The sequence below is a fragment of the Oenanthe melanoleuca genome, chromosome 14 (genome assembly GCF_029582105.1).
Source record: "Oenanthe melanoleuca isolate GR-GAL-2019-014 chromosome 14, OMel1.0, whole genome shotgun sequence".
Lineage (NCBI taxonomy): Eukaryota > Metazoa > Chordata > Aves > Passeriformes > Muscicapidae > Oenanthe > Oenanthe melanoleuca.
The window spans coordinates 15,134,622-15,156,962 of record NC_079348.1 but is presented as its reverse complement, the minus strand read 5'-3'; the positions used below and the strand labels follow the sequence as shown (position 1 = coordinate 15,156,962).

The 22,341-nt window shown below is 55.5% G+C and overlaps 1 protein-coding gene across 2 annotated transcripts in view; it reads left to right on the top strand.

Moving 5' to 3' along the window:
- Positions 1 to 422: 422 nt before the first annotated feature.
- Positions 423 to 22,341, top strand: part of ABCA3 (ATP binding cassette subfamily A member 3) — a 30,933-nt gene continuing 9,014 nt past the window's right edge. The window contains exons 1-20 of one of the 2 annotated variants that reach the window (XM_056503355.1): positions 423 to 486; positions 5,167 to 5,267; positions 8,040 to 8,304; positions 8,877 to 9,004; positions 9,107 to 9,272; positions 11,387 to 11,646; positions 12,283 to 12,399; positions 13,003 to 13,123; positions 13,945 to 14,118; positions 14,728 to 14,909; positions 16,029 to 16,175; positions 16,502 to 16,631; positions 17,350 to 17,504; positions 18,210 to 18,365; positions 18,655 to 18,865; positions 19,149 to 19,299; positions 19,525 to 19,623; positions 19,788 to 19,980; positions 20,809 to 21,112; positions 21,550 to 21,823. In XM_056503355.1, the coding sequence (XP_056359330.1) occupies positions 5,214 to 5,267; positions 8,040 to 8,304; positions 8,877 to 9,004; positions 9,107 to 9,272; positions 11,387 to 11,646; positions 12,283 to 12,399; positions 13,003 to 13,123; positions 13,945 to 14,118; positions 14,728 to 14,909; positions 16,029 to 16,175; positions 16,502 to 16,631; positions 17,350 to 17,504; positions 18,210 to 18,365; positions 18,655 to 18,865; positions 19,149 to 19,299; positions 19,525 to 19,623; positions 19,788 to 19,980; positions 20,809 to 21,112; positions 21,550 to 21,823 (3,287 nt within the window). In that variant the 5' untranslated portion in view covers positions 423 to 486; positions 5,167 to 5,213. Of the gene's footprint in view, positions 487 to 4,840; positions 4,935 to 5,166; positions 5,268 to 8,039; positions 8,305 to 8,876; positions 9,005 to 9,106; positions 9,273 to 11,386; positions 11,647 to 12,282; positions 12,400 to 13,002; positions 13,124 to 13,944; positions 14,119 to 14,727; positions 14,910 to 16,028; positions 16,176 to 16,501; positions 16,632 to 17,349; positions 17,505 to 18,209; positions 18,366 to 18,654; positions 18,866 to 19,148; positions 19,300 to 19,524; positions 19,624 to 19,787; positions 19,981 to 20,808; positions 21,113 to 21,549; positions 21,824 to 22,341 lie in introns of those variants that run through there. The other variant, XM_056503354.1, reaches the window with a different exon arrangement.

Sequence of the window (22,341 nt, the reverse complement as noted above, 5' to 3'; positions counted from 1 at the left end):
GGGCACACCCAGGTGCGCAATGCCCTGTGCGTGCAGTGCCCGGCGGAGGTGTAACACAGAGGGAGAATTCACACCCAGAGGGACATGTACACACACACCTCACAGACAGGTTCACAGTAATACACGCCTCACGCACACACACGATCACACACACACACACACACACACACAGCTATATGAGCGCACAGCGGCACACACGCGTGCACATGGACACACGTGTGTATACATACACGGGCACACACCTGTATGAACGCACGCAGCGGCACACACGCGTGCACACGGACACGCGCGTGTATATCTATATGTCTATATGTCTATATATCTATATCTATATATCTATATATATACACACACATTCTCTCACCCTCCGACGGTCCCGCCCCGCTCGATCCCGCCCCTCCCGGCGCGTGCGCGGTGCCGCGGTCCCGCGGCGGGCGCGGGCGGGGCCGGACGGAGCCGCAGCCGGAGCCGGAGCCGCCCGGCCCGGTGAGTGAGCGGGGGGCGATGGGCGGCGGAACCGGCACCGGCTCGGGGGGTGATGGGCGCTGGGGGGTGATGAGCACCGGGGGGGGATGGCAGCAGGAGCAGGGGGGTCGGGCGGCGCGGGGGATGCGCGGGGCCGCGGCCTCTCGGCCGGTCGGCGGGGCGGCCCCGCCCGGAGCTGCTGCGGCGCCAGGGCCCTCGGCCGGCTCCTCCCGCTGCCGCCTCCGCGCTCCGGCGCGGCTCGGGCTCGAGGCCGGCGGTGGCTCTGCGCGGGTCGCGTCCCCCGTGGGCTGCAGCGGATGGAGGCGCGGGATGGAGGCGGCGCCGCGCGGGATCTGCCGGGGATGCTCGGCCGCGCTCTGGCAGCCGCGGCGGCTGCGCCTGGCTGGGACCCGCCGGCATCCCGGGGGACCTCGGGCCAGCCCACCCTGCCGGGAACGGACACGAGGCTGCGGGGACCGAGGGAGCATCTGCTGGCCCCCAGTATGGGAAAGTCTCTTATTGCCAAGACAGACCTTGATGGGCTGGAGCGTGTCCAGGGAAGGGAGCGGAGCTGGGAAAGGGTCTGGAGTACAAGTCTAATGAGGAGGAGCTGCGGGTGCTCAGCCTGGAGAAAAGGAGGCTCAGGAGAGACCTTCTCAGTCCACAGCTCCCTGACAGGAGGGTGCAGCCAGGTGGGGGGTCAGACTCTGCTGCATAGGAACAAGTGATGGAACAAGAGGAAGCAGCTTCAGGTTCTGCCAGGGCAGATTTAGATTGGATATTGGGAAAATTTCTTCATAGAAAGGGTGGTCACACACTGGAACAGACTGCCCAAAGCAGTGGTGGAGTACCCATCTCTGGAAGTGTTCAAAATCAAGTAGAAGCAGAAGGAATCTCACTGTCCTCTGCTCACAGCTGCTCAGGTGGCCTGTCCTGCCCAGCCTTGAGCAACTGCAGGAGCGAGGTTGTACACGGGTCCGTAAGAAACCCCTGTGTTGGGCTCCAGACCTTGTTCTTGCTAAATCCATGAGGCCAATGAGTTTGTAGAGTTTGTTGCTTTATGGGAACTGCAAACTCACTGGGCAAGCCAGCAGTGATGTTTTTTAGGCAAAGTGGTTGACCAGCTCTTGCAGCAGCTTTGTCCCTCCTCCCCTGACCCAGCACAAGGCAGTTACAGGCACAGCCATGGAACCCATCAGGCTCCCTATGCCTACTGACCCACTCCCGCTGCAGGGCAGCAGCTGTGCACAAGCTAACCCCTCTTTCTGCAAACAGGATCCAGCCCCAGCTCTCTTCTTTATTTCAAGGCCTGAAGTTCCTGTCTGGGTCAAACCCAGACTCACGTATCTGTTGGGCACTGGTTGGGTTTGTAGAGGGCTGTGAGGTGGCTGGTCCCTGCAGCACCCATCACCCCACCAGCCTTGCAGCCTCTTAGAAAGTTTTATTACTGTTTGCACAACCAACGTGAGGTTTTTATGGTCTGGCTGTGTCGTGACTCCCAGATCTCTGTGAATACTGAGAAGGTGAAAACACCCCAGCAGCGAGAGCTGTGTGTCACTGAGCACTCATGGCTGGTCTGGTGGCTGCTGGCCCTGGTTGCTCTTTGCAGAGTCTTTGGGACTTGCTGGATGCACCCACATCGGAAATCACTTGCTCTTCCTGAAAACAGTGGCCATAAAAAGTCCTTGCCCTGTTGTGGCTGCTTAATTTCCAACACAGACACTGTGGGTAGCAGAGGAATTTCCTGCTCCAGTGACAGTATGGAAAGTACCCAGGGCCTGACAGCCCTCGCCAGGTGTGTGGTGCCACTACCCTGGCACCGCGTGCTCCTCAGCTGCGGAGGTGCAGGCACCTGGCAGCTCATCCTGTAGGGGTGACACGGTGTCTCTGTCAACCAGCAGGAAGAAATGCCGGGTTTATATTTAAAAAGGCAACGTCTGCCATTTCCAGGGCTGGTTTCTATGGGAACGGGACATCAGAAGAGCAGAAATGCGATGTGTGCTCTAAAATAACTGCCGGCTCCCGGGAGCATTTGGCCTTTGCTCGGCCCTTTCCCTTTTCCACCTCCCAGCGATGAGGCAGTGTGGAAGTGGGTCAGGAGATGGGATGCTGTGGCCTTGATCCCTGCCAATCCTCAGCCCATCCTCATCTACATCCACCAGAACAGCTCTGGTCCAGGCTGGCAGCTGGTGCTACCACGTTATCCAGCACAGCTCGGTACCACAGTAGGGGCCGGTGGGGACCAGTCTTGTATCCACTCTTGCAGGCTGTGAGCGTTTCCTTCCTCACTGACCTCCCTGGGGATGGCCAGGGTGTGTTCACACTCACGTGTTCAGGAGACCCTTCCTCCTGCTGTGGTCAGATGCAGAGAGCAGGGAGGGGAACTGGGTTGTTCTCCCAGAAGCTGGTGGTCTCTTCTCTTCATCTCTCTTCTCCCAGATATTTGACCCTACCTCTTGGTGGGAAATTCAGTCTTATCTTGTAGTACTTGAGGTCAGGTGGGAGCATCTCCATCAGGGACAACGCAGTGTGCTGCCCATGGCCTTGGTGCCTCAGAGGTCATCATCAACCTGTGGCACTCAGCCCTCCCTTCCTGCCAAAGATGGGCCCAGACATGGACCCTGGGTCCTGCCTGAGCTGCCTCTGGTCATGGGCATCTCAGGGCTGATCCTGGCAGCACCTCCCAAAACAGGTTTTCTCTTTCGGGTTGGAAAAAAAAACCCCATGTTTTAGATAGAGCCTAGAAAACCATTTTTACTCTCAAATCCGGTAAAGACTTTTGTAACTTAGCTTCTTCCTCCTCCCATCCTCCAGCAAGCGAAAGGTCCAGAACAAGTTTTCTTGAAACACTTAAAAACTTGGAAAGTATTTATTTGCAATACTGGAGTTTTCAGTCTTTGCATAGTGTTTGTGTTACCCAAGAGCTGCTTGACATTTTCCCAGCAGCAACCGTAAGACCTGTGGGGGCGGTCGGGGGGGCAGCTTGAGTTTGAGGGTGTGGTGGGGTGAGCAGGATTTGGGATGTGTGTGAGGGCAGCAGCCTGCTCCTGCCTGACCTGCAGCGTTTGTCCTCTTGAAAGTGAGCCACAGCTTTGATTCCCTTGGTTTGCTTTTGATTCCTTCAAGGGGGTGCATGGCAAAGGTTTCTGTTTGGGGGTGGGGGGCTTATGTGGGGGCATTTCAGATGCTGCTCCGTGGGATGTGTGTGTGGGCCTGGGGACCTGCTAAGAGGTGCTGTGGCACGGCATGGACTGTTCTGCTTGGCCACATGCGGGCCAGAGGTCAGCTGGAGACATGGCACTTTGTGAGGCTTGAAGGTGCCTTTGCCAAGTCCCCATTGCTACTCCTTTCCTTCTTGCTCTGGGTGGGGCTTTTGATGGACTTTTTGGGGCTTCAGCATAAGATCTCTTCTGCTTTTTCCTGCCCAGAGAAAGATCCTTGAACATAGATGTTCCTGCTGTTGTGGGAATCTTTCTTCTGTGCATGGAGTGGCAAAGAGATGGTGGGTTTTTTGTGCTCTGAGAACACATTTGGATTTATCTTGGGGCTGGGAAGGTGCTTGCAAAGCCAGGAGGAGGCTCCAGGGTTTAGGGTTGAGCCTGGGAAGGTGTGTGCCAAGGCTGGAGAAGGCTCCTGGAGAGAGAGCAGGTGAGGCAGGTGGGTGTTGCTGTGCCTTTAGCCCTGTGTGAGTCTCAGGTTGCTCCTGCTGCAGCTCTGTTGCTGCCGGAGCTGTGCTCGCTGTGTGCGTTCAGCAGCTCCGGCCGGGAGCCAGGGTCGGCAGGCTGGGCCAGCAACCTCCCTTGCTCTGACTGAGGCACCCTAAACCCCTGCTGAGGTTGTGGGTGCCAGCTGCATCCAGCGAGCTGATGCCATCCCAGCCAGGGCTGGAGGATGTGCTGTGCAGCATCTGCCAGGGCGTTGCTGGTGGGTTCTGTGCCTGTCCGTGTCCTGTGGCAGCTGTCAGTGCTGGGAGCTGGCCCCCAGCTGCCCGCGGTGATCCCGTCGGGATTTGCCGTGCTCAGAGGCTGCACTGCTCGCTGCGAGGGCAGGAGGGCTGCCCCTTGCTCCTCCATGCCGCTCTGCAAGCCCAAAAGCCCAGCCAGTGGGACGGCACTGCTCTGTCAGGAAATGCCACTGCGAGTGGAGACACAAACAACTTGAAGGGGGCGGATGCTTCCCGAGAGGAGGAGGAGGAGGTGGCGGGGGATCGTCCTCAGGCACCGACCTTCCCTTGTGCTTCCCTGCCCTTTTCTCATCCTCGCCTCTCCGAGCAGTTTCTGCTGGGAAAGCACCGGCAGTGTTGCAGAACCAACCCTTCACACGGCAGGAGGTGGAGGCACAGCTTGGAATCTCCACCCATCCCAAAATAATGGGCTGCCAGGGCTTTGACGGCCTTCCTGGGGGTGGCGTTTGTGGTTCTGTAACCCTGTGCTCCTGCAGTTCAAGGAAGGCTGCTGGGAAGGACCCAGGTTAGTATTGAAACAGCAGCTTCCATCTCTGGGAACAGCCATGCCAGAAAACAGGGGCTCTTACTCTTAGGTGAGGGAACATAATGGTTATTTTGCCCTGTTTGGGGCCAAGCCATCTGCTGTGGCACTGGGCTGGAAGCAGAGAGGTTCCCTGGCTGTGGGATGCTGCCCTCCTGCTTCCCAGCTCCACCAGCAGCTGGCACTCACAGCTCTCTCCTCTCCTCTCCTCCAGGGTCCTGTGGAGCAGTGCTGCTGGCACTGAGCTCTTCTGATGGGAGGATGTTTGTGCTCAGGCAGTTCAGGCTGCTGCTCTGGAAGAACTACATCCTGCAGGTAGGCTGGCACTGCACCTGGGGGCTGCTTCTGACACTGCTAAATGGGGGTACACCAGAGCTTGCCCAGCGTCTGGCTCCTCCAGGAAACCTCCTCCCTGGGCACAGGGCAATCTCTTGGAGGAAAACTGGGTTATTTGTGCACCTGGTGTCTTTTGTGCTGGGCTGTGTGACCTTATGGGCTTTACTATGTACTCAGTTTCCTTGTCCCTGGCATCCCCTGCCTGCCCTCTGGCAATGAGCTCAGCTCCTGTTCTCCTGGGACAGGGTAACTCACACCCCACCTGTGTGACAGTGGGGTCTTTTGAGCTATGTCATTGAACAGCATCCTCTGGGCGTGCCAGTGCCTTCAAAACCCGCTGGAACCCTGGTTTTTTTTTTTCCATTGCTTTCTACCACTCTCAGGAGCAACTTTTAGAGGTCTTAAACCACTGGCACCTGCTGCAGCTGGGTGGTGCTGAGGGATTTGGGGACTGGCAGGTCCTGGCTGCTGCTGGCCGAGGCTGCAGCACCTTTAAGCAAGTGCCAGTGTTCCTGGGTGGGTGCTGTGCCTCTGCTGGGACCCAGAGCCAGGCCTGGCTGCATGCAGGGGAAGAGGAGGGAACAGGGGTGGCTGCAGCCTGGCTTTATGCTTTCAATTACTGTCTGCAGCTCAGCACAGTGCTGTAAAAATAAACCAAAGGAAGAAGGAAGTTCTGGCTGCACCCGGCCTTCTGGCAGGCACAGACCAGGGAGCAGTGCTTGGAGGGGGCAAAAGGGGCTGGCAGCAGGGCTGATTTGAAGCCAGGAGCATCCCCCATCCCCTCTGCAGGGGAAAAGCATTGTTTTCTGGTGTGCTCCAGGGTGGGGACACATCTCAGCGTGTTTTCCAAGGCCACAAGCTGACTCAGGTCTACTGTGCCGGGATACAGCTAAAAGTCCTGTTCCTGATAGACAGGGAGCTCCCAAGTGACCCCACCCCGCAGGGAGGATGGCTGCTGGCACACGTGGCTCTGCAGAGTGCTCTGGCCAGGCGGAGGTGGGGATTATGGATGAGTATCCCTGTCACCTCTGGAGTACAGCACTTGAATGACTTCTGCTGCAGGGCTGCTGAATGTGTATGAGCCTGCAAGTTCAGGGAGGCAAGGAGCTGTTGTGGAGGCAGCCCAGGAGATAGGGAGAGGTTCAGTATGATAGTAAATCAGCAGGAGGCAGCTGGGCTGCCAGGGCTGCATTATAAACCCATCACACATCTGCAGCATTCGCTTTTATGAGCGTGGCTTTGGGAGAGCTCCCTTTTCCCTGCCTGCCCCACGTTGCTGCCTCCTGCCTATGCTGCCAGGGCTGGCTGTGGCTGGAGCAGACTGTTCCTCCTGGGGGAAGCCCCAAGAGGTGTTTTGGGCTTTGGCAGTGAGTGCTGAGAGCCAGGCTAATAGTAGTCCCTGTATCATCTCCTGACAAACTGTCCAAGATCCCGTTCACCCTGGCTCCTGCAGGGCTGCCTCCCTTCCCAGGATGTCCAGGCTGTGCTCAGAGCTCCCTACCTGCCCCACTGGAGACTCTGCCCACCTGAGCCTGCCCCTGGCTGCTCGAAAAAATCTACTTGTCTGAGACAGCAAAGTTGTGAGACTAAAGCTCTTGGTGCTCCTCTTTCCAGCCTGGCAAAGGGGAGGCTGGAAAATCCCCATGTCTTTTGAAGCCCAAATTAGCCAGAGGCCTCAGAAAAGGTTAATGCTGCTGCTGCTGCTGCTCCAGACACGTGCTCCAAGTGAGCAGCCATGATCCCCTGTGGCCAGGGACATCTCTGAGCTGTCCCTGCTGTGGCTGAGGCTGAGTGTGCTGTGCCACTCTTGAGCCTGTCTTGGGGTGAAGGCAGCTTGCTTTGCAGGAGGAAATCACAGAATCACAGAATGGTTTTGACTGGAAGGGACCATTCATCCCAATGCCCTGCCATGGGCAGAGACACTTCCCAGTAGACCAGGTTGCTCAGATTACCACAGTTCCCCTGGGAGACCAGTTTGAAATGCTAATGAACATGTGTTGGTGGGGGCTGTTACTAGCTAGGAGGCATTATGCAGAGAGATAGCACTGGGGGAATTAATGCATGAAGCTCCAGAGTGCAGGGCTTGAGTTCATTCTCCAGTTGCTTGAACCTCAATTTTAAAAAAATGAGCCACTGTGTGTAGTGCAGCAGTGGCTTGGGTAAGCCCGTGGATGTACTTGCTGTGCTGTAGCTGTCCTGTAGCCAGAGGCTCTGCTGGGCCCCATCCTGGGATGCAGATCCCACGTCCAGCTGCCTAGAGCAGCTCACCTCCAGCAGGAAAAGTTGTGCTGGTTCCAGCAGCGTGCATGGCAGAGCCCCAGGGCACAGGGAAGGAGCAAAGGACCAGCCTGGTCATTCAAGCCAGCAGCATGCAGAGGAAGGCCCTGATGGAAGCTGGTTTGAACTGGAGCAGTGCTTAGGGTGGGGGACACCTTGGCTGGAGAGTCCTGAAGGATGCACAGTGTCATTTCCAGCCTCTGGAAAAACCCAGGTTGTGAAACCTTGTGGAATGCAAGAATGCTATTGCTCCTTGGTGTTCTGATGCCCTGAACCCATGACTGTGTGCTCATCTACCTTCTGTGTTTGCATCTTCTTTTTTATCTCTTGAGAGAGTGTGTACTGGGTATCCGTGTATAGACACATACCTATGGTCGATATCTAGATGTCTGTGTGTATATAGATACATACTGTATTTATTGTCTGTGTGTATATATAGATACATACTGTATTTATTGTATCTTTCCCCGGCAGAAGCGGCAGATCCTGGTGACGGTGATCGAGGTGTGCCTGCCGCTGCTCTTCGCCGCCATCCTGATCGCGCTGCGGCACCGCGTGCACTCCGTCAGCCACCCCAACGCCACCCTCTACCCCGCGGAGTCCCTGAGCGACCTGCCCAGCTTCTTCTCCTCCCGCCATGCCAGCAGCCCCTGGGAGCTGGCCTACGTCCCCTCCAACAGCAGCGCCGTCCGCAGCATCGCCGAGGCGGTGGAGAGAGCTCTGCCCATCAACATCAGAGGTGAGCAGGGCGGGGGCTGCCCCTTCCACCCAGAAACTGGTGGGAATGTTTTCTCTGGGCAGCCTCCTTCAGTGGAAGGTGTCCCTGCCCGTCGTGTTGGAACTGCATGGCCTTGCATTTCCCTTCCAGCCCAGACCATTCTGTGACTAAGGTTCCCAGAACACTATTTTTTTTGAACTTCAAGGCTATAGTTTGATTTTTTTTTTCCCACTTAAATTTGGTCTCATTTTATTGCAGTTTCCATATAGAAAAATATCACCCTAGAACAGTTAAAGAAAGTGGCAGCACTTCCCTGTGAAAGAGTATTTTTGGAAATCTTTTGGCACAAAAAATTTTAGCACTTAGTGTTCCAAGCTGTTGGGATTTTCTGTGGAAAAGCTGACTCCTGCTCTCAAGGAGGAAGAATGTCTGCATGCCCAGGACACACAGCAGCATCCTGTGTAGTTCCCCCGTGTCTGACAGCAGGCAGGGCACATCCCATGCCTGCTGTCCTGCAGCCAGCAGTGCTGCTGGCGATGGCTGAGCACCAGTGCACGGTGTGTTGCATTTCCCTGTCTCCCCTCACTCCACAGCCCAGGGCTTCCCCTCGGAGCGGGACTTTGAGGAGTACGTCAGGCTGGACAACCGCTCGGGCAGCGTGCTGGCCGCCGTCGTGTTCCGGCACCGCTTCCCGCACAGCGCGGCCCCGCTGCCGCTGCAGGTGCGCTGGGAGGGGGGCGCCCATCCCCAGCCGGGTGTCACCCTGGTGTCACCCTGGTGTCACCGGCTGTCCCACCCACCCTGACGGCTGCGCTCCTTGCAGGTGGAGTACGAGCTGCGCTTCAAGTACAGCCCGCGGAACGCCCCGCGCAGCGAGCAGACGGGGCTGAACCCCAACCTGGACCGCGACTGGCACACCAGCTACCTGTTCCCGCTCTTCCAGCTGCCCGGGCCCCGCGAGGCCAAGTTTGCTGATGGGGGCACACCAGGTGAGCGCCCCGAGGACACGGGGTCACCTTTCTGCAGCAGCTGGCGGGCTCTGAGCTTTTGAAGAAATAGGTTCATTTAAAAGAAATTATTCAATTCCGTTAATTATAGTGAAGCATTGATTTCTGTTTATACCAGCATTACATTTGTGTCTAAGGTGAACAGTTAAACATTTGTTCGTATTTTAAATATTTGTTCATATTTACATCTGTTCAGGGTAACCCACACCCCACTCGTGTGGGGTTTTTTGAGCTGTCTCCTTGAACAGCCTCCTCTGGGAGTGCCAGTGCCTCCAAAACCCACTGGAGGCCTGAGGTTTTTTCCTCCATTGCTTTCTGTCACTCTCAGGAGCAGCTTTTATAAAGCATATTATTTATTTTAAATAAATACAAGCAAGCAATTAAATATTTATGTAGATATTAAGCATTTTTAATTTACATTAGATCTTTATGAATACATAAATAGTTAAATGTTTATGTGTTTATATATATGTTTATATTCCATTTTATGCATATATAAACAATTCATCAAATAATGACACAATTTAAAATTAATATTTGAGTATTAATTAATTAACTGTCACATGTCTTAATATTTATTTATATATTAATGAATGTGTCTTTATTTGGCTGAATTATTATTTATTACTTAGATATAATTGGACTATATTTAGAATTTTGTTACATTCATTATAGCTATCCTTTATTTAAATTTTATCCTGTAACTTCATGGGCACTGCTTGGCCTCTGGGCACCTTTGCTGAGCAGGGTTGGATAAGGATAAATTTTAATGTGCGTGAATCATTTTAAAATTTAACTTTTTCCCATTTCGATTTTTAATGGAAATTTTAATTCACGATCCAAAGTGCCCAGTGTTTATTGTACTGCTTAAGTACTTGAAAAGTAAATAGAGCAGTTCTGTGGTTTGAGGTGTTTAAGGGCAGCCAAACCACTGGCAGAGCAGGAGCCAGCAGGGACGTTGTTGGTGCTGGTGCTGGCTTAGGACTGGATTTTTGGGAACTTCTCCTGTAGTGGCAAAGGGAATATTTCCCTCAGTGGGGTTTCTCCCTCTGTATTCCATTGCAGTGTTCAGGGAGAGTGAGGGCGAGGAAGTGGGCAAACAGGTTTTGCACACAGTGTGTAAATAAAGCAGAGCCCCAGAGTGTTTGCTCAGTACATGAGTTAATATCAAACAAAGTTCCCAATCTCATAATTCCACTTTTATCTTCTCTCTCTGGGGGTCATTTTAGCTGACTGACTTTCAAAATGGTCATTTGGGGTTTTGTAAGAGGATTTAAGTTCCTATTCAGGTAACACTTGGCAGCAATTCCACTTAAAAATAAGCTATTTTAAGTTTATTTTGTTATCTGAAGCTGTGTCAAGAGAGGTTTAGGTTGGGTATCAGGGAAAGATTCTTTCCCCAGAGGCTCCCCAGGGAATGGGCACGGCCCTGAGGCTGCCAGAGCTCCAGGAGTGTTTGGGCAGCACTGCCAGGGATGCACAGGGTGGGATTGTTGGGGTGTCTGTGCAGGGCCAGGAGTTGGACTCATGATCCTTGTGAGTCCCTTCCCACTTGGGAGATGCTGTTTGGATATTAAAATATTTTCAGTATTTTCTGATGCACAGAAATTTAAGCCACATGTGTGAGTCACAGGATATATTTTTTCTCACTGCAGCCTGTGTAGTATTGTTTCTTCTTTTGGTTTAAAAAGAAAAAGGGGTGAAACACAAGCCCAGTGACTTGTGGTGCTTGATGGTGACAGAGAATCTCCCCATTTCAAAGCCACAGCAGTGCTGCAGGACAGTGACCATGAACAGAGTTTTCCTGGTAGCTCCTTTTAAATGATGGTTAATAGAGATACTGGTTTGATCTAGTGGAAGGCCCATAGCAGGATGTGGAACAAGATAAGATTTAAGGTCCCTTCCAACCAAACCAGCGATTCTATGAATTTGCTGTGGTATCAGTCCTCCCCCGGTCCCTTATGTCACAGTAATGCTTATATTGCTTTTCCTCTGCACTCCAGTGTTAGCCCTGCTCCTCTTCCCATGCAATCCTTCCCACAAAGGCAGCGTGTCCCTCCAAAGCCCAGAGCCATCTCTGTTCTCACTGTGGGCAGGTTATCTCCGGGAGGGATTCCTGGCGGTGCAGCACGCCGTGGACAGGGCCATCATGCAGTACCACGCCAATGGCAGCTCTGCCAGCCTGCTGGACAACATCACCGTGGTGGTGCAGCGCTTCCCCTTCCCTGCCTACGTCAATGACCTGTTCCTCCTGGCCATCCAGAACCAGCTGCCCCTGCTGCTCATGCTCAGCTTCACCTACACCTCGCTCAACATCGTCCGCGCCGTCGTGCACGAGAAGGAGAAGAAGCTGAAGGTGAGTGCTGGGATGTGCTCCCCTCCCTCTGCAGCCTCTCCCAATGGATGGTTACTTTAGGTTAGGAACAAAATCCCTGCTGGCTGTAGAGCCAGTGAGCAGGAGGTGGGGATGGCAGCAATTAGTGAGCCCTAGAGAAGAATGTTGCTAATTCTGCTGCCGTGAGGGGGCTGAGCTCTCCTTGCTGTGCAGCCCAGGGTGCTGGACCACAGGGATGGTTTTCCTCCAGGGCTGGGAGAGAGGGCAATGTATGGGTTCCAGAGTTCATGGATTCAAGAGTTCAGCCTGTTGGAAGGAAGATTTTTGCCTTTAGCGTGTAGAAACCCGTTGTGTGTGTGCTGTGGGGGCGGCTGGAGCTCAGCCATGTGATTGAGCAGGCGTTGGGTGACCCTGGTGGCACCACTAGCACCCTGCTCTGGCTTTGGGCTCAGCTCTGCTCTCTGGGGACTCCTGCAGTGGTGGCAGCTCTGGTTTGGGAAGGTGTGGGACACCATGCCATGCTGGTGGCTGTGCTCTGATGGTACCTGGGGCTGGCACCTCTTTGCTTGTGCCACGGGGCAAAGTCACCTCCACCTTACCCCAGCCGTGCCCAGGGAGTGTGGGTGCAGCCCTGGGTGACACCATGACCTCCCACAGGAGTACATGCACATGATGGGCCTCAGCAACTGGTTGCACTGGAGCGCCTGGTTCCTCATGTTCTTCCTCTTCCTCCTGGTGTCCGTGTTCTTCGTCACTGTGCTCTTCTGTGTCAAGGTGAGTGTCTGTCCCCAGGGCACGAGCTCTGTGCTGGCAAGCACAGGATTGCAGGGGCACTCTGCCACAGGACTGTCCTGGTGTCCCAGGGCTTCTCCAAAGGCTTGAGTTTGGGTTTCCCAGACTGAGACGGGCAGTGCTGCCCGAAATTACCCCAAAATCACCCCTAAATCATCTCCAAAATCACCCCTAAATCACCTCCAGAATCACCTCCAAAATCACCCCAAAATCACCCACAGTCGCATTCACAGCAGGGGTGACTCCTCCCAGAGGGAGGTGGGGATTGGAGCCCCAGGGACACTGCATGCAGAGCAGGACCACCCTGCTCCCACAGCCTCTGGAGGGCCTGAGCTCTCCCCTCTGCATGTGCACACACCAGAGGAAGCAGGAGGGGCCTGTCTTGAGTGCTGGCCAGAGTGTTTTCTTCCCCTTAGACCCTGCATCACACGAGGGTAATCTGTATTTCATCCCTTGGGAGTGGTCTGGGAATTTCTGTTCTCACCCATCTCAGTTTGTCTCCAACACTTGGAGAACATCAGGTCTGTGCTGCTAAAGCCATGGCTGGCTCCAGCAGCTCTGGGCTTCACCAGCTTGTCTTGGCAGGTGAGCGAACAGGGAGCGGTGCTCACCAACAGTGACCCCACGCTGGTGTTCACCTTCCTTGCCATCTTCTCCATCTCCTCCATCTCCTTCAACTTCATGGTGAGCACTTTCTTCTCACGAGGTGAGTCCCCCCACACTGCCTCCTTTTGTTACTGACACTTCAACTTGTGGAGGGGTCATTTCTTCCCAGTTTTAGCTGCCTTTTCTGCACACTGCACAGAGGGATGTGGGTACTGTTGCTTCCCAAACCAGAGCAGGTCCAAGGGCTGGAGCCCCTCTGCTCTGGAGCCAGGCTGGGAGAGCTGGGGGTGCTCACCTGCAGAAGAGAAGGCTCCAGGGACACCTCAGAGCCCCTTCCAGGGCCTAAAGGGGCTCCAGGAGAGCTGCAGAGGGACTGGGGACAAGGGATGGAGGGACAGGACACAGGGAATGGCTTCCCACTGGCAGAGGGCAGGGCTGGATGGGATACTGGGAAGGAATTGTTTCCTGGGAGGGTGGGCAGGCCCTGGCACAGGGTGCCCAGAGCAGCTGTGGCTGCCTCATCCCTGTCAGTGTTCAAGACCAGGCTGGATGGGGCTTGGAGCACCCTGGGATAGTGGAAGGTATCCCTGCCCATGGCAGGAGGTGGGACAAGGTGATGTTTAATGTCCCTGCCTACCCAGACCATTCCCTGGTACCATGACCAGCTCCTGTCTTAGGGCCTCATCTGGCTGGCTTGGCCCCAGACTCTGCTCTGGGATGGGCAGGGGCTTCTGCAGCTGCCCACCATGGGGTTGGGGTTGGGGTCAAGCTCCTGCCTTGCTGTGGGATGTGGGTGTGGCCTTGTCCTGCCCCCACATAGCCGTGCTTGTGCACAAATCTGGAGTGTCCCTGGATGGGAAGCTGGTGAGGAGTGCTGGCTGCCATCACCCTGACGTTTTCCCTCCCGCTTTTCCCTGGCAGCAAACGTGGCAGCTGCTGCTGGTGGCTTCCTCTACTTCTTCTCCTACATCCCATACTTCTTCATATCGCCCCGCTACGACCTCATGTCCCACAGCCAGAAGCTGGCATCCTGCCTCATCTCCAACGTGGCCATGGCCATGGGGGCACAGCTCATCGGCATGTTTGAGGGGAAAGGTGAGCAGGGCCCTCTGCTCCTGAGGAGAGGAGCATCCCCTTCCTGCCAGCCTGATTTTGTGGTGGGGTTGGTGGGACTGGCTTGGTGGGAAGGCATTGAGGGGAAGAAGTACTTTTCTTCTTAGTAGAGCTGATTGCTCCCATGTCAGGCTCTTCAACCTTGTACCTGTGCCCCTGGGCTGTGCAAAATGTCATCCTCACTTTAATTACCAAAGGAATTCTGTTCTAATGGATGGGAACCATTGCATTTCCTCCTTCTCAATATCTCTAATTTCTTTAATTTAAAAGAGTCTGCTGTTGGTTCCAGCAGAGCTATGCATTGACTAAGCGTGGCAGCAGCTCGGTGGCTGTAGTGATGTGGGGCTGATGCTGGAGAAGGGATTGTTTCTTCCCAGGCAGTGGCAGAGAATGGCATGGAAGGAGCATGGTGGGGTGGGGAGCCTCAAGATGTCAGTGCCTCCTTTCCCTCCATGTGCAGAGGCTCATAGAGCTCTGCAGGTGCTCCTGGTTATGGAGCAGTGAGCTGGCAAAGGGGCTGCTCTCTGTCAGTCCTGGGGAAGATGGTCCCCCAGGGGATGCAGAGGTAGCAGTGTCCCATGTGCCTTGCAGGGACTGGCATCCAGTGGAGGGACCTCATGAAGCCCATCAGCGTGGATGACAACTTCACCTTGGCCCAGGTGCTGGGGATGCTGCTGCTGGACTCGGTGCTCTATGGCGTGGTGGCCTGGTACGTGGAGGCCGTGTTCCCCGGGGAGTATGGTGTGCCACAGCCCTGGTACTTCTTCCTCACGGTGAGCACTGCTTACACCCCTTCCCTGGGCTTGAGGGGCCTCACTTGGAGCAGTCACCACTTCTGTGCCCTGCAGCAGGCCAGTCTGATGGGCAGGGGTGGCACCATCTGGCCTCCAAAGCCATGGGCTCTGCAGTACGTCCTCACTAAAGGCTGATGCAGTTGCAGATTTTTACTGTGGATGAAGGTCATCTTGGCTTTACATCTCTCTCCCAGCACTTCCTGGCATGCAGGGTGTTCTTAAATGTCTGCAGGTCCAAGCAAAGGCATTGGAGAGAAACCCCAGGTGGGGGCAACCAGATCCAGCTATTTGACACCCCTGAGCTCTGCCATGCAGGCAGCATGGGTGACCTGTGTCCCACTGCCAGCTGCCACATGCCAGGGGGTGGGTGACAACTGTCACCCCATCAGCTGAGCCGCCCTTGCTCTGCCAAGACAAGCACTTGGCATCACCCTCAGCAGCTGCAGCTGCAGTGGGCTCTGTGGCTCCATGGCTGCAGAGAGGATATGTTCTGTTTGGATACTGGAGATGAAACCTTTGTTATTTGATAGAGATGTTTTTCCTTCTCCCTTCCAAATTCCTCATCCCAGAGTGGTTTCACTCCAGCATCTCACTCCCTCTTGCAGTCAGATCAAGGAAACAGAAATGCAGCCCTTGACAAAAGCTAATCTTGCATCCAGGAGTTATTGAATTGTTATTCCCACCGGGATTTAAGGTCCCAAACACTTAATTTCATTCCTAGAGGCTGTAACTGCAGCAGCTGGACCCCAAGCTGTAATTTAGTGTTTCTCAAGGGTTTTGGAGGGAGGCTCTCCTAGGCAGGAGATTTTATTTCTCAGTGGATTTTTTTCCATGGAGATGAAGGTGGGGAAAAGCTGCTGTGTAACCACAGGCAGCACTTCTGTAAGGGAGAGATGGGGCAAGGCAGGAGGGCAGGAGGAGATGTTCCATCATGTCAGCCCTGCCTGCTGAAGATGTTCTGGTTGGTAATTCCCAGGCCAAGGAGAGCAGTGTGGGAGATCCTTGGGAGGTGTCTGTTGGGAGGAGGAGGGTGACCAAGGCTGGGAAGAAGAGAGGGTTCTGCCTGTGCCTGATTTCTGTCTCTCCTTCCTCCATCAGCCCTCCTACTGGTGCGGGCGGCCCAGGACTGTTGTGGGGAAAGAGAAGGAGGAGGAGGAGGACCCTGAGAAAGCCCTGAAGAGTCAGTACATTGAGGAGGAGCCAGCCGACCTCGTGTCAGGCATCAAAATAAAGCACCTATCCAAGGTACTGGCTGCCCAGCGGGGCACAAACACACCATAATGTTGGTTTTGTAAAATCTGTTGCCTGCAGACAGCTTCTGTATCCTTGTGCTGCCCTAGGGCTGGGTGTGGCTCTTTCCCAGAGCTGGCTGCATTTTGTGATGGGATGAAGTGCTGGGTGCTTAGAGATGCAGTGACATCTGTATTTAACTTGTTGAAGTCTGAATTTAACCTGAATTAGACCTGTTGTCTGCTGCTAACACCCCATGAGCATGCCAGGCTTTGCCTGCTGGGTGGACCTGAGATACTTGCCTGAAGTGCAGCACCAGCTTACAGACATGATCTCCACAGGTCTTCAAAGTGGGAAACAAGACAAAAGAGGCAGTGAAGGACCTGACAGTGAACATGTATGAAGGGCAGATCACCGTCCTGTTGGGACACAATGGTGCTGGGAAAACCACCACTCTGTCCATGCTCACAGGTAGGAGCATCCTGCTTCAGGAACTGATGGCTTGACCCTCAAAGGAGAGCCAGACCCTGTCTCTGAGGGCAGGGAGGAGTTTTTGATCTCCCTTGGAGCACCTTCAGTTTGCTGAGCTATTGGCCAGGAGTGCCAGGGTAGTGAGAGGGAGATGGGAGGAGCATGGCAGATCCTTGCTTAGCCCTCCACAAGAGTGGGATCAGCCAGTGAGTGAAATGACAGCAGGTTTTGTCTCATGGAGAGCCATGAGAAGAGACTGGACCTGCTGTAGGATTGCCCTCTGTAGGCTTTCCCATGATAAGGTAGATAAGGTAGAGCTGGTGTTTGTCATTCTTGAGCTGCTGGGCACCAGGATACCTATTTGGCATGATGGACACAGGGACCTTTGATGGTCCTTTTCTGTTCTCTTGCTCTGAGCAGCTCCTGGCAACTCAGGGGGCTCAAGGGACCTTCCTGAGAGCTCAGCCCTGACACTGCACAGCTCAGGACCATGTTTGCCTGCCTTTCCTCTCCTTTCTGCACTGGCAGGCCCAGTTCCCACGTGTGTGTGCCCTGCAGCCCATCCTGCGGGCAGAAGGAAGCTGTTGTACCCCAGCCTGAGCATGAGACAGACTTGCTGTTTTTTGGCAGAAAGCTGGTGGTGGGGGGGATGCTCATCAGGACCCTTTAGGGCTCTTTGGCCCTGGGGTCACCCCGAGCTGCTGTGTTGCTCCCCCAGGTCTGCACTCCCCGACGGGCGGGCAGGCCTACATCAACGGCTACGAGATCTCGCAGGACATGGTGCTGATCCGCCGCAGCCTGGGGCTGTGTCCCCAGCACGACGTCCTCTTCGACAGCATGACCGTGGAAGAGCACCTCCACTTCTATGCAGGGGTGAGCCTGCCCCTGAGCAGGGTCAGCCCTGGGGGAGGTATGGTGAGAGCTATCGAGTGGCTCCAGAAATGGTCAGAAGGTGGAACACCTCTGCTCTGGAGCCAGGCTGGGAGAGCTGGGAGAAGAGAAGGCTCCAGGGTGACCTTGAAGCCCCTTGCAGTGACTAGAGGGGTTCCAGGAGAGGGATTTCAGACAAGTGCCTGGAATCACAAGACAATGAGGAATGATTTCACACTGAGAGAGGGCAGGTTAAATGGGATATACACAAAATTCCCTGTTAGGGTGGTGGGACCCTGGTACAGATTGCCCAGATAAGCTGTGGCTGCCCCTGAATCCCTGGAAATGTCCAAGGCTGGGTTGGATGGGGCTTGGAGGTGCCTGGGATAGTGGAAGGTGTCCCTGCCCATAGCAGGGCAGTTGGCCTGGATGACCTTACAGGACCCTTCCAACCCAAACCATTTCCATGATAAGCAAGCAGTCCTTCCATCCTCTTCCCACCTCATCTGCAGGCTGGTGGAGGAGTGGAGGGTCTCAGACAGCACAACTCCATGGAGCCACCCTCCAGCTGTGCCATCTCCTGCAGGGGTGGCCAGGAGTCCATCTCTGCTTCCCTGCTTTCCTGTCTATGTGTGGAGGAGGGAGTGTGGTGAGGCTTGGCAGCCCTGCAGGTGGGTTCATCCCTCCCTCCCTTCCTCTGTCTGGCAGCTGAAGGGATACCCACCCTCCAAGTGTCCTGAGGAGATCAACCACATCCTGAGGATCCTGGGCCTGGAGGACAAGCGCCGCTCCCTGACCAAGGCTCTGTCCGGGGGCATGAAGCGCAAGCTGTCCATCGGCATCGCCCTCATCGGGGACTCCAAGGCAGGTGGATTCCATGGGCTCTCCTCACACTGGGACCAGTGCAGCTCCTTGGGGTGCCTCTGAGCCTGTTCCTCATCAGTGGTGAGCCAGTGGGAGAAGCAAGGACAGCAGAGAACAGGCAGGAGCACCCCGACTCTGAGGGCTGTGCCCTGAGGCTCTGCTGTTTGCTAGCTGCTCCCCAGGATCATTGCTGTGAGGCCAAGGCTCCTCCTGGGCCATGAGGTTGTCCCTGCTGTGCTGCCGGGCCTCTCCCAGCCCCTTCTGAGCTGCACCCATCTCCTGTGTGCAGGTGGTGATGCTGGATGAGCCGACATCAGGGATGGACCCAGCCTCTCGCAGAGCCACGTGGGATCTCCTGCAGCAGCAGAGGAGCAACAGAACCATCCTGCTGACCACTCACTTCATGGATGAGGCCGACCTGCTGGGGGACCGCATAGCCATCATGGCCAAGGGCGAGCTGCAGTGCTGCGGCTCCTCACTCTTCCTCAAGCGCAAATACGGTACGGGAGCAGCAGCAGCTGTGCTCCCTGTCCTCTCGTGGCCAGGGAGGAGCAGGAGGGGGATAGAGAGCAGGGAGGGAATCCACTGCTCCTTGCCTGATGGCTGGTTGCTCCCTATCCTGCTGTTTGACCTCTCCTGAGGTCCATCCCCACATTTGCTCTTGCATCGTGTCCGTGTCCAGTGCAAAGCAGTGCCTGTGCATTGTTCTCTGCTCCAGCCCCCTCCCCAGGCCGGGCTGGGCTGGGATTGACCCTCCTCTCCCTTCTCTGGTGGCTCCCCCAGGGGCAGGATATCACATGGTGATGGTGAAGGAGCCCTACTGCAACCTGGGAGAGATCTCCCGCCTCATCTGCCAGTATGTGCCCAACGCCACCTTGGAGAGCAATGCTGGGGCAGAGCTGTCCTTCATCCTGCCCAAGGAGAGCACACACAGGTAATGGCATTGTCCTCTGCTGCCCCTCCCTGGGGGGGTCCCCTTGTCTTCACACTGTCTCACAGGCTTGCTGGAAAGGGGAGCTGCTCCCTGCATCAGCACTGGCCATGGAAAATGGGATTCAGTTCCTCCTGCAGTGCTGAGGGTGGCAGTCCCAGAGGGTCTTTATCCCTGAGTGCCCCCTTCCATGAATGTGGGTGTCTGACACGTCTCTTCTCCGCTCAGGTTTGAGGCCCTGTTCACAGAGCTGGAGCAGAGGCGGGAGGAGCTGGGCATTGCCAGCTATGGTGCCTCAGTCACCACCATGGAGGAGGTGTTCCTCAGGTAGGTGGAGGGGTGACCAGTGCCTGTGTGTGCTTCGGTGATGCCCAGCGCAGCTCTCTGGGGCACTTGTTGGCTTTGGTCTCTTGGCTTTGGTTTTCCCAGCTCAGAACAGCTGTATCCTGCCTGGATCTCTGTTTCATCACCCACTTTCCCTCCTGGCACAGGGTTGGGAAGCTGGTGGACTCCAGCATGGATATCCAGGCCATCCAGCTGCCTGCTCTGCAGTACCAGCACGAGAGGCGCTCCAACGACTGGGCCATGGACGACTCCAGCAGCCTGAGCGGCATGACGGACATGACGGACGACAGCGGGGCGCTCATCACCGAGGACTGCTCCAGCATCAAGCTCAACACCGGGGTCAGTGCTGGGGGCCTGCTGCAGCAGGAACAGGGAGGGCACATGTCAAGGGTGGGCTTTGAAAGTAGGGTTACCAGGTGGAGCCTCCCCTGCGATTGCTCTTGTTGCATGTGGTTTGGAACATCAAACTGAAAGATCAAGTTGGAATCTGCATCATTAGGACAAATGATATTTAGGGTTGGTCACTTCCACCGTCTTCATGTTAATCTTGGGGTCTGAGTTGCTCTTCAAGGTGATCTAAGGTGGTTTTCCACCTGCCGTTGTTCCATCACTGGGATTTTCCAGAAGGAAGATGAGAAAATCCATCTTCCTCCCCTCGCTAGGCTGGTGTTCCAGTTCCTGGCAGCCCTTCATGCCCCGCTGCCTCAGCGCCTGTGATCAATATCGCTTGTCTTCTCAAGGGCACATCTCGAAGGCAGAGGGAGAGAAGGATGTTGCTGGGTTTGAAAAGCACAGAAGTGTTTGCAGGGGCTGGGCTGGGCTGGGCAGGTGTCTCACCCGGTCGCTCTGGCCGACAGCTGCCCTGCAGTAATCCTGTTTGGGAGCCTCAGCTGCTGGGAGGGGCAGGAAGGTAAAGGTCATGGCTAAAGCTGCTTTTCCCACCTGAGATCTCAAAGTGATCGTTCAGAAGCCATGGAGCTGGAAGTGCTGGAGCTGGGCAGCTGCCCTGCTAATGCCTTTATAGGCTTAGCTGGAGAGCAGGCCCTGTTGTGGGCTGGCAGGTGCATACAGGGTGGGGGTGCTTTGGGGCCATCTTCCACATCAGCTGCGTGGGGTGGTGTGTCCACATCTGTCAGGGCTCACCGAGAGCCGCCTCTCCCCTCGCAGTTCTACCTGTGCTGCCAGCAGTTCTACGCCATGTTCATGAAGCGCGCCATGTACAGCTGGCGCAACTGGAAGATGGTGGCGGCGCAGTTCCTCGTGCCTCTCATCTTCACTGCCTTCGCCCTCGTCGTGGCCAAGACCTTCCCGGGCCCGCGGGACTCGTCCCTGCTGCGGCTGACGCTGGATCCCTACGGCCAGACCATCGTGCCTTTCTCGGTGTCGGGCAGCACGGGGCTGCCGCGCAGGCTGGCGGATCAGTACGCAGAGCTGCTGGATGCCCAGCGTCAGTCGCCACTGGAGGTGCTGGGTGAGGGCTCAGGGTCACCCCTGGAGCAGGTGGTGCCCAGCAGGGTGGCCAGGGGGCACTGCTGTGGGTGGTTAGGTCCCAGCTGCAGCATATCTGATGCTTTTCTTTCCTTCATGGGAGTGTTGCATCATTGGCAGGCCCTCTCCTCACCTGAGCAGAGCTGTCTTCTCCATAAGCTCATGTTTGTCGCCACTGAAACAGGCTCCCCAGGGGATGATCACAGCCCCAGTGCTCCCAGAGCTCAAGGAATCTTGGACAATGCTCTCAGGCACAGGGTGGGATTGGGGTATCCTGTGCGGGGCCAGGAGTTGGACTCGCTGATCCTTTCCAACTCAGGGTGGGCCACCAGGACTGAGTCTGCTTGGGGTGTTTTCCAGTTGGCCTCAATTAGCTCTGGTGTGGTGGAGCCCACCCATAACAGCAGTGGTGTTTGGCAGGTGGGCTGGAGGAGTACCTCATCTCCCGAGCCTCGGAGGAAGGAGGAGCCTTCAATGAGCACTACATTGCCGCCGCCTCCTTCGAGGACGCGGGGAACCGCACGCTGGTCACGGCGCTCTTCAACAACCAGGCCTACCACTCCCCGGCCACCGCCCTCATGCTGGCTGACAGTGCTGTCCTCAGGGTGCTGGCAGGCCCCAACGCCTCCATCACCGTCACCAACTACCCCCAGCCCCGCAACATCACCGAGAAAGCCAAGGACCAGCTCATGGAGTGCGTGTGGGGGTGGCACGGGGCTTGCTTTCCTGCTGGGGCTCAGGGTCTGGGTTGGGACACTGGGACAGTGGTTTTGTTAGCCCAGGGACACTGAGAAATCCCACAGTAGAGATACACTATGTAACCCTCTCCATAGAGTATACAGAGTCATGTAGAGTATACCTAGTACATCTCTCTGTCTGTGTACTGTCCATATGTACATTATCTATATGTAACTACATGCATATTATACAGAGATATTAGTAGTATAGATAGTTTTCCTGTGCAGTATCTAAGTGCAGGTTGGCTTGCTTGTACTGGGGTCAGTGGAGAAGCCAGGCTGAAGCTTCTCAGACCCAAATGGAGCTGTGATTGCACTCAGGAGGTCAGGGGAGCAAAGCTGAGCCTGGCAGCCATGTCACCCCATGTATGTCTCAGAGGTTTGGCTGTTCCCCTCAAGATACTGGTTGGGGTTAGTTTTTCCCGGGTGCTCATCGTAGGGGAAGGCATGTGGCCATGCTCTTCACAAAACTCCA